The sequence below is a fragment of the Limulus polyphemus genome, unplaced genomic scaffold, assembly GCF_000517525.1.
Source record: "Limulus polyphemus unplaced genomic scaffold, Limulus_polyphemus-2.1.2 Scaffold2086, whole genome shotgun sequence".
Lineage (NCBI taxonomy): Eukaryota > Metazoa > Arthropoda > Merostomata > Xiphosura > Limulidae > Limulus > Limulus polyphemus.
Genome location: NW_013667696.1, coordinates 4562 through 16149, shown reverse-complemented (window position 1 = coordinate 16149; position 11588 = coordinate 4562). Strand labels below are relative to the sequence as shown.

General features: G+C 33.1%; 1 protein-coding gene across 1 annotated transcript in view; it reads right to left on the bottom strand.

The window, feature by feature from the left end:
• The window catches only part of LOC106465884 (endothelin-converting enzyme homolog), a gene marked incomplete at its 5' end in the record, with an annotated part of 45697 nt that extends 35173 nt beyond the window's left edge, over window positions 1–10524 (bottom strand). The window contains 5 exons of the mRNA XM_013926124.2: window positions 2915–3013; window positions 6192–6414; window positions 8900–9135; window positions 9251–9367; window positions 10306–10524. Coding sequence (XP_013781578.1) covers window positions 2915–3013; window positions 6192–6414; window positions 8900–9135; window positions 9251–9367; window positions 10306–10524 — 894 coding nt within the window. The remainder of the gene's footprint in view (window positions 1–2914; window positions 3014–6191; window positions 6415–8899; window positions 9136–9250; window positions 9368–10305) is intronic.
• Window positions 10525–11588: the final 1064 nt, after the last annotated feature.

Genomic DNA, 11588 nt, shown 5'->3' with positions numbered 1-11588 from the left:
CAACAATAATACTTGTTCTCACTTTTCACATAAGTTGTGTTGTATCTTAATGTTTCATACTCATTGTGCTGTAAAACGTATTGTGTTTCCTTTATGAACTTTTTTTTAAAGATTATATCTTTGGAACGCAGATTATATTAAGTATTCTTCCCGGTACCATAGATAGAGTCGGTAGACTCTATATGTAGGGATGGCCAAGGTGCTCAATAGGTATAATACAAGTATCCAAGCTAATAATCAACAATGACAGAGAGTTTTACTTTAAAACGTAATTGCCACTCACTTAATTTGTTTCTCTACCCAACAAGCCCCAAAACAAGGCAAGAAACCATCGCTTAGATACCAAACCAGAAAGTGACCAACCAACCAAACTTCTTGTTTCAGTCGAGATAATTCTACACCTACTTTATCACTAATGTCAGTGTAAACCTAAATCCACTTTGTGTGTTTCTAGGCAGTGCACGATGTCATCGCTTAACCATAATAATTAATAGTGACTAAAAAAAATCATATTTCTAGTGTAAACGATGTTATCATTACCTCTTGAAGTTAGCTTTTTTTACAGAAATGTGGTGTTCTATTAAAAAGCTTAAGTACAGGGTGAAACAGGAATTACCAGCCAATAATAGATGAATATTAAATGACTGTAACATTTAGAATACTCAATGCTTTTTACACTATACAATCGGTGCCTTTAGGAAGTCAACCCCTATATTATATATGAATTGAAGGAGTACAAAAATCAATACGCATAACATTAAATTTTATTAAACACCTTCATAGAATACTCTAACTTTCAGTCAGGGAAACATGTCACAAAACAAGTGATAAAAGACACTTTGTAAACGTAAAATGATGCATGGATGGCAGTGGTAAAAAGAATGCAAACAAGAATATAAGAATGATACAGCTATATATAAATCATTCTTACATGACTGTCAATATTAAAATTTAATGCTACACTATAATATGCATACTTGGCTTTAATATTACTGCAGTTGGAAGTTATATATTCGTGACTTTTGGTATGCAGTTTGTTTATCTTAGTATCATGGTCATGTCAGGGTAGACATCAATGTAATGTAACTAAGAGACTAGGACTTACGTACAAGGAAAACCAAGCTGTGTCAAAACAAGTCTTGATTATCAGACTATTACAGACTCTCACTACGAGGTCGGTCTAATTGACCGACCTTGCAACCATTTTGTACTAGTGAATTTTACAGTGTAACATTATATTTTAATATTGAAAGTTATATAGGGATGATCTACGTATAGCTGTATTATCCCTATATTTTTGTTTGCATTCTTTTTGCCACTGCCATCCCTACATCATTTTATATTTACAAAATGTTTTTATTACTTGTTATTACAGTGTTTATATTGTATTAAAATTAAACTTAGGTTTTTATCTGATTCCATAATGTATTCAGTTCAATGTTGATACCGGTTGTTGGTATAACACTTGATATACTTCTGAAAATGATATTATATTGGTTATCAGTTTGATCTTGTCGTGAATAAAACTCTTTGAGCCTGATTCGTGTAATAAAACCATTTATTTATTATTCTATTTGTAAGTGAACAAGAAGTAAATGATTTTATTAGAAAAATAAAATAAAATATATTAGATACATATATATATATATAACTATGATTGCTGCTGGGACAGTACGGTAACCTCTTTCTTAGTAAAATATTTCATTACTTGTTAGACTAACTTTATGGATAGTTAACACATTAAGATTGTGAACTTGGTGCTTTCTACCACTTCTGATACATTTTTTGCTATCTATAGATTGGTTCGATCGTCCCTGTCTTGACTTCGCACGTTTGTTTGAAATAATTAGATTTGCAAAGTTTCTTTTGTTTTCCCCTTTCGGACCTATTTCTCTGAGGATTTTTACTAAAATGGTTGTGAAGGTTGTTATAATGTTGTTGCCAATTTTTGGACTGACTGTTTCCTATAATTTTCTCGGTGGCACTTCTTTGTCTTTTTACTTTTTCACGGGGTAATATTTGTTCTTTAATTAAAAGGGCGCGGACGAGAAGGATGTTGAGTGTTCAAAATTTCGGGGTTATATTCTTGGGCATAATTCATACGTTTACTATTTTTTAAAAAGTTTTGTTTTTTATCCCATACTATTTTACTTTTTTGTTCTTCTTCCATACAATTTTAATTTCATTTTCTCGTGAAGTATTCAGCTTGGTTTTGTTCGCTTTTTGCTAAAACATTTGCAGCAAATGTTTTCATCGTCTTTCTGTACTTTTGCTAAGTAGAAACTTGCTTGTATTTCTAAAGCTTTAATTTCAGTTTCAATTTTTTCAAGTACAAGTTCTTTCCTAAGTTGGTCGTTTGTTCACTTAACGCTGACATGATATTTTTTTGAATTTTTTCGGAACAAGTGGTGGATCTTGAGATAAATATCCTTTATAAACATCGGCTACATTTTTAGCCTTATAGAATTTCCAAAAATCATTCTTATCTTATTAAACATGTTTTTTCAGTTTTTCTCTCTCGAAATACACGCGATAATGCGACTTTTTTTCTCTTCATGTTGCTATTCATTTATTCATTTAATTGGTATGTTGCATCTCAAATTCGTCAATGTTTATGTTCTTTTTAACGTAGAGAGCGATAAATTTTGTTAGTAAAATAAGCTATGAACAAAATACAGAATTTGTCTTATAAAATTAGACCTATAATAACATATGTTACATTAGAATTACTTAACGCCTAGCTACATAGAAAGAATTTCTTAAAGTAAATCAGTAACATATATTTTTCACTGAATATAAAATGTGGGGCAAATAGTGTAGCAAAAAAATAAAAATAGATAAATAATGAGAAACGAAACGTTCTTTCTGTGTTTAACATATGTCACTTGACAATGGTGAAACACGAATACAATACCTTATCTTTAGCCAGTTGTCTTGTTTCCGAGTCCATCCAGTCCAAAAGAGGCATATTGTCTTTGAAAGCTTTCTTCACCTCGTTGATCATGTTCTCTGCCTGAAATAAATCAGAATTAGCGGACTTTGAATACATACATTTATTGAATATGAAGTTAAATGGTCTATTAGAAAAAAGTCCCACGTGATTGTAAATTTTCAAACGTGATAAAAACAGAACGAATCCGTGACCCATCTAAGCTGGTTTAATACCACCAAGACTATTGAACGCATATGCTGAAAGGTTTGGTGGTTGAAGGCTCAGAAGCGTGGGCTTTATAATGTCATGGTCAATCCAACTATTATATGGTAAAGATAAGCCCAAGAGTTGGCAGTGAATGCTACCGTCCTCACGCCTTTTTTTGTGGTTGCTAATTCAAAATTAGGGACTGTGGCAGTCTTAGTAAAACCAAACAAACAAATGTATGCTGAAGCTCTTCTCTTTATTTCATAAAATTATTTGGATGAAAGTTCTTGAAGCTCCAAGCTATTTTATTATGCCTTGATAACTTATGATTACTTGGAATAATATTTGACTAGAAAGACTTAGTTTAACTTCAATAACATGTTTACTGCTGATCTAACTTCATCCACTCTGTGGACAATGTATAGCTTTGCCCTTAAAAAACAGAAACAAAAGCTGAATCTTCCTGATTGAGTTATGTCCTCTGCTTTTCATAAGTAGCCTCTTTTATATTAAGAGTTCACTTGCTTTGTTTGTTTGTTTCAGTGCAAAGCTATACAACCATGGGGAATCGAACACCAGATTTTAGTACTGTAAGTCTATAAACTTTCCGCTGACCCACTGGGGGACAAGTTCGTTTGCAGTTCTTTTTAATGTTAAGTACAGTTACTGATTTCGCTACAGAGCATTAGCGTAACCACCAACGTATTGCTTTTTAGAGACTAGTGTGAAGTTTGTAATAAAAACCATTGTCAGGAATGGTCTTTATTTAAACTTTGCGAGTTTCATATCAATGTTGTTCAGAAAAAAATACAAACATTAAAAACCAGTATAGCATCAGAAAGTTCTTAGGAAAAAGTATTTTCCCAGTGATAAGATAAACAGCATAATGTATATCTATCTAAATAAATAAAACTCAGTTAAATCAAAATATATTATGGAGTTTGTTAAATATATGTATAGTATGACATTGTTTTGAAAACTCAAGCTCTCTGTTAAAAACCAAATGCCTAAGCTTGTTTATAGAGCTCATCCGTATACAGTTGAGATGTATTTTAAAACCGGAATATCGTTGACATCATTTTTGAGATAAAAAGACAGAAAGACACTAAGAAATTACAGCAAGGTTGTGTTTATCAAATATCAAAAATTGTCATGCTGGTAGTTCATAGGATCACCTAAGCTTAATTATTAATTAGTTACTATTATTTTTATTAATTGCTTGACACTAATTATTAACTGGTATTTATACTGCGTTTTGGATGCTAATCTGTCTTTAGCGCATTATACAAACCCAAACAAACAAACCCAATAGACCGAACACACAACTCACTGAAGTAAGTTCACAATAAGTTTGCTACAATGTCATCTACTTTTTGAAAGGATTTTAATTAGTTTCTCGTAAATTTTGTTTTGAATTTTCGCGCAAAGCTACACGAGGGCTATCTGCGCTAGCCGTTCCTAATTTAGCAGTGTCAGACTAGAGGGAAGGCAGCCATTACCACCCACCGCCAACTCTTGAGCTACTCTTTTACAAACGAATAGTGGGACTGAGCGTCACTTATAACGCCCTAACGGCTGAAAGGGCGAGCATGTTTGGTGTGACGGGGATTTGAACCCGCGACCCTCAGATTGCGAGTCAAGCGCCCTAACCACCTGGCAATGCCGTGGTTTCTCGTAAAGATAAAGGATTGAATGTTTGGATGTCTAATTGCAGACTTTTGGTAGGTGACGCAAAGAAAAATCTAGAAAGTAGCACAACTAACTACTGATTTTGAATGATATGAATATAAAAGTGAGGTGTACAGAGAATGCCGCAATAAAAACATCGGTAAGATCTTACAGAAAGCGCCTTGAAAGATGTATCTTAAAAATACACAAAACATCAAAACATCGACGGATTTATTTAGATATATCTATACATATAGCACGAGTTATCTGCGTAATGTCAACATTTGTAAAAGAAGAAGTTACAAGAGTAAACAAGAGGGAATCCTCAATAGCTGCGGAACTGGAAACTCTTTTAGGTAGGACTAGAGTAAATTAATCTATGATACCTTTGTTTCCTTTTTATTAGCTATATTTCTGTGAGCCACAATACTAAGCGTGGTACACGGGTACACCGGATTCGATTGTATTACTCATTAGGATCTCTACGAGCTTACCCTCAAATTGAAATTATTTTAGGCAGGATTAGAATAAACTAATCTATGACACCTCAAGTGTGGTCAAATATACCAATCCAAAGGGTTTGACCGCCTGAGTTCAAAACTGTAATTAGATCTCAAATCGGTCAAGAGATGACGGAGCTATAAGCTAAAAGTTTGTACTTGAAAAACCCAGAGCCGTTGTATTAACCGCTCAGCCGCGGCTAAAATATTAGCTATATATATATTAATAGATATAGAAATATGCACAGAATTTTCGCAATGACGCATATTATGATTAAGTATAAATTAATATCCCTAACTTAAATTTCACTACACACATGATTATAAAAGCATTTTATAATCCTATGCTAATAAGCTCATCTTTTAAACACATTTTTATCAAGTACCAATGCTGGAAGCTTTTTTGTTATTGTTTCTGTTACAGAACAATAATCAATAATATATAAAAAAAGCTGGAAATATAATTTCAGTAGAATAGTAGACTAACAATTATACATCTAGTGTATACTTGATGAATTAATGTATTCATTGTTAGTCCTATTATCATTTCATGCCGTCAGGGGTATATTAGCCTATTAGAATTAAAATCGTTTTTTGTTAGTTTATTTTTTAATTTCGCCCAATGCTAGTCAAAGGCTAGCTGCGCCAGCTTTTCGTAATTTGAAAGTGATAGGATAGAGGAGAATTAAAACAAATACCAATATTTTATAATTATTTTTTTGCTAATTTCATTGTTACTATTTAATTTTTTTTTCAGTGGTTTTTAATCGCATAGTTGCATAATAAGCAATTTTGAATTACTCTTCCTATGATTAACGCTAGTACTTGTACAATTAAAGAAAAACAAAACAACAACTAGAAATAAAAGATATTATGGTAGTCACCATAGTCTTGCTTTCTCCACGGAAAACTTCTCGCACAAACATGGCGCCCAAGGCAAATCCAATTACGTTATTCGTATCCCCAACACAATATCTCCAGGGTGTTTCTCCGCCTTCAGAACCAATCAAAGCTTTTCGCAAGATCTTAGAAGCCTCTCTAAAGGGCTTTGACAAACAGGAAACCAAGCCTTGTACAACGGACCATCCTAGGTAGTTGTTCAAGATTCTAGAATGAAGATACGCAGAATAAAACGTATTTTCACAAACATGTAATTATCTATCTTATACAAACCATGAATCTAATTATACAGCAGTGCTCACCTGTACACGTGTAAACCTTACCACATATGAAGTGCTAAACCAGCTATAATTAGTTTGTCATGTCTTGTTATTCAAAACTAACTTGTAATATTTTTATTATATACGTTGCCTTAGATTTATCTTGGTAAAGTAGTTTGACGAAGGGGTTTCACAACGTACTCCAGGCAGATCGGATTTGCAGAAGGTTCAACGTCAGAAATTTGTAGATAGTTTACATAAGTATAATTTTCACATTTATTTTTTCTGAAATCTATCAATAATCACGTTGTAGTGCTTAGAGCATTAAGATAGAGTATCAAACTCTATACTTGAAAATGTACACTGTATTCCTTAGCTATTTCGTCGCTATATATTTCTTTGCCTGTCCCGGTTTGTACAATGAATCTATTAACTGGAGCACAATATTTGATTTGCGAATTCGGAATTTTTGAAATATATAGTGTCCACAAATTACGCACCTAGCTTTAAGTATTAAAGAATCACGTGTGATAAGCTAATGAACGAAAGGAGTTGTCATCATTAGAAGCGTGTTTGGTCCCAATCATGTCTGACATTAATCCACGTTATGCTAAACAAATGTGTTTGGAAATAAAAAAATAACAAAAGTAGTACGCACACACACATATACATATACACAAAAATATTACAAATAGACCAAACGTACTCTTTCATTACCAGTCCTAGTTGTCATCCTTAAGTCACAATGGATGATGTCTGTGGTTATAGCACCCAAACGCGTTGAGGATATTCCGCCTATCAGACAAGATTCCGACGCCGATGTAAAACTCGCCAACAACTAAGGAGAATCAGTTAAGGGTTGGGGGTTGAGTGCATGAACCCACAACGTCTCAACCCCTACAGCATTTCGCTGTCTGCAGTTACTTAATATTTACATATAACCTTAAAGTAGAATTAAACCATCCTAAAATTCTTAGTTACTGAAGGTTATCCTTGATCTAAGTAACTAACTTTAACATATCTAAGTTTTGTTCAGTATACCGGGAAGGAAAGACCAACTTCAGGTAGCTGGGGATGTCTCAGCTCCCCCGTTTATACTTGAACAAATTTTTCAAAATAAAGGGGGTGTGTGGGCTTAAAACTATTAAGGTAAGGGTTTTATTTCAGTTTAATTTCACTAATTACAAAACAAGATGGTGGAGGTTGGAAGTTTGTATAAATATAATGTGGTTTATTTTTATATAAGAATATTTTTTATATCTAATAATATTAAATAAAAGGGTGGAGGTTGGGAGTTTTCATTGTAGAATTTTAGGGTGGTTTAATCCTACTTTAAGGGTATACGTATATATTAAACATAACTGCCTTCCCACAACTGGCTGCAGATAGGGAAAGGCAGCAGGAGTTGAGACGTTGTGAGTTCAAACATTTAACTTCCAACCCTCAACTAATTCTCCTTAGTTGCTGGCGAGTTTTACATCGGCATCGGAATCTTGTCTAATAGATAGAATATCCCCAACGCATTCGGGTTTTATGACCACAGACGTTATCCATTATAACTTAAGGATGATATCGAGGACTCGTAATGGAAGAATAATTTTAAATTTTAGTCTCATTACGATGTTTTTTTTAAATTTTGAATTAAGTTCATTATTGATTTAAAGTGCTGATTTTAAGTGCCTATGAACAATTAATGTATTTAATAGCATTAGATACATTGACTTATATAAATATATATGTATAAGGGGAATAAAGTACAGTGAATTGTTAATACTTTCTATTGTACACAATAAATATGGGTTATCTAGTAACGTGACTTATGTTTATTGAGAAATATTTCAGCAGACTTCCATAATCTTGTATTCCGCTTTCATTCTACCCTCTGAGTGTCTTGAGAACAACGCAGCATCTTCAGCTTGTTTCTAAGGTGATACATTCTTTGATCTTCTTCGAACTCTTTAACTTTAGACAGCCATCCGTGCCATAAATTCTATTGGCCAAAGTATTAGCAAAGTTTTCTGTCGTAATTCCGTATAGTCAACAAACCCAAAAGCTCTACTAATTAACACAGGTTTATTTGTATGTATATTAGTAATAATTCAATAGTAAAAAAAGAACTATACAAAATTATAGCAAAGACATATATAAAAATAAAAGACTTATATTTACATATAAAAAATAAACTGAAGGAAAGCTGAGGTGGTCATAAAAACACACAATATTACACAAAATATATAGTTTTTCCTAAAGAAGAAGAGGGGTCAGTAGGGGGGGACATACAGGTAAACTGTGCGTTGTTTTGAAATTAGAAATATAATCGCTAAGAATCTTTCATTATTACTCATGTTATCAATTTATGATTTGATGTTGATGGTAAAAGCTATTACAGTAATACATAACATTATATTTATTTTCAATTAACAGCAGCTTACGTTTTGCCTTCGGGAGTAGATAAGTATTGAGTGATTAAACTTGACATGTTTTCGAGAAAGTCTGGGGCGTAAACCACAATGTTCTCAGAGTTATCGATCTTCCTCCCAATCTTTTTGAAGCCATGGTTTAAGTACTGAACCCAGTCGACCACTGGAGCGATTTTCTGCAGCTGACCAATCGTCATCTTGTGGTAGAGTTTCTCTTCATCTTTCCGCTGGTCAGCTGGTATAGTAATCTAGCATACATTATTAATAATACAAATTAACAAAAAAGGTAGATAAACAGTAACAAAAATAGATTGGATAAACTGATATAGAAAGATGTAGATGGATAAATGTTTTCTTACTTACATTCGCTAGCTTTGTTTCAAATTCAATGACCTCTGAAAACTGACGTCGGGTGTCATTTTCCTCACCCCCTAAAAGCACACCGACTATTGTCATATAGCTTAAGTACGCCGTCAACACCTTTAAAAAGAGGCAATGTGTTATGAGAAATTACAGCTTAGAAAACGTACTATTTGGAATACATGCAATAATTAACGGATAATTTGAATCTATATAAATATAATAGTATTGTCTGTTGTATGTCCACGTAACTACTTCGTAGGGTGTGAATGGATCTTCACCAAATTTGGTATTGAGGTTCATTGCGTCCATGGGGATATACATACAAATTTGCGGTTTCACATTTTGCGTTTTGCAGTTTTTATGAGCGTTTTTGCTTTTTTGTAACTACATATAAGGGATTTGTTTGTTTGTTATTAAGCACAAATGGGCTATCTGTGCTCGGTTTCTAGCGTTGGAAGTCCGTAGACATACCGCTGTGTCACTGGGGGGATCATGTAAGAATAGCAACTTTTCATGTCCTAAGATAACCTTTCATTAATCATAAATTTACAAAACTTCCGTCCAGGGGACGGGTACTCCAACTAGTTCACAATATTTTAAATATAACAACGCAAAATCCACTGCAAATATAATGTTAATCCACCCCTCAATTCATTTTTACGCAGCATTTAATAATCAGTTTTGTAATCTGAACGTAAATGATTGGTGATTCAATTCTATTCTGTAAGTGAGCATTTGACCGAGGTGGCATTCCATCTTTATAGAATTCATGCTATTACATTACATGGAGTATGGTAGCTAGAAACAGGAAGAGCAATCAGGAACCAAAGTTGCATGCTTAGAATCTAGATATTTCTATGGCGCCTTTGTTTGGTGGTTAGTGTCTTTACGCATCACATTTGTTATAGAAAATGTTTTGGATCTTTTGTTCTATTGCCTGATTTTTTATGAGACTTTATTTTGTGCTGAATATTTTCTAGATCTTGCCATAGTTTAATATTATTAGTATATTCTAACTTGTTTAGTTATCTTGCAGTTTCTTATGTACAATATACCTCGTCATCTTGGGTTTTGTTCAAATAATAATCTCTGGTAGGCAGACTTAGGCCTCCTTGGTCTACCTGGAGGATATTTTGGCTAGAATTTCTCTCATCTTCTCCCACACCCCACGAAAAAAGACCTCCACGATTGTACGTATTGTGAATCAGCTCCAGAGTGTTCTGGAAATTCCACTGATTAACGTCAAAATTCCCAGTAATATTCCAACCTCCAATCTAAAAATATATATATATATGTTACTTTAAATCAACTCTTGTTTATGTTGGAAGAAGTTTAATACAAATGAATATATAACCCCATTCAATTAATAAAGGTAAACTGTAAGACACATTAAATTAATGTCCTTGTTAAAACGAGTTGGTTCCATAACATTATTTTGTTAAGAGTGATTCTTAGGTGAATTGATTAATATAGTGGTAAAATATATATCTTAATTCAGATTAATTCCCCGTATGATTTTAAATATAACATTGAAGAAATTAATGTTAATCTTATATCTAAAATATAAAAAGATATAAGTTAAGACTTAACATTTATTACCATCTTTTATCAAAATTGAAATATGCACACACACACACATGGAAATCTCTAAAAAGTAGGTAAATATTAGAAATACTTGTAGTTAAAAATACGTTTGTTTATTTGTTGTTAGACTAATTACTTTGTGTCCATCGCAATATGCTAACTTTGGATCTTAGAAACCACCAAGCTTTTCGCTGAGCTACTGGAGGGAAGTTTGAAATAAGTGTATACGTCAATGTATTTTTATCTTCTAGCCTTACGATACAGCTAATTATTTTTCAAGGGTCGGCATTAAAACTTAAATACTTTCAAATAACTTGAAAGCTGTGTGTGTTCTACTTTAATCAATATAGTGTATTGTTAATGAAAGAAAAAAGCAGGAAACGTGAAGTATATTTGTACATCATTGCTATAAAACCTGGAGTAAAATAGTTCCCGATTACTGACTAAAATCAAAAGAGCAATGCTTGTTTTATTGACAGACAAAGAGTGCTGTTTTGTTTAATACGTCATGCTTCTACTCGTGATGGTTTACGGACAAACAAAAGATGCAGTTACACATAAAGCATCTTGTTTTCCAGGAAATTCACGTGAGGTTAATTAATCACAGGAAAAAGGTGCTGGTTTTTGTATTACGTCTGGTGTGTTTTTCCAGACAGTCCTCGCGAGGCTTTAATAACAATTAAAGGTGGTGCCCCATGTAACTTGTCTGGTTTATTGGAAACAAAATCTTTGTCTGGCTTTGACATTTCCAAAA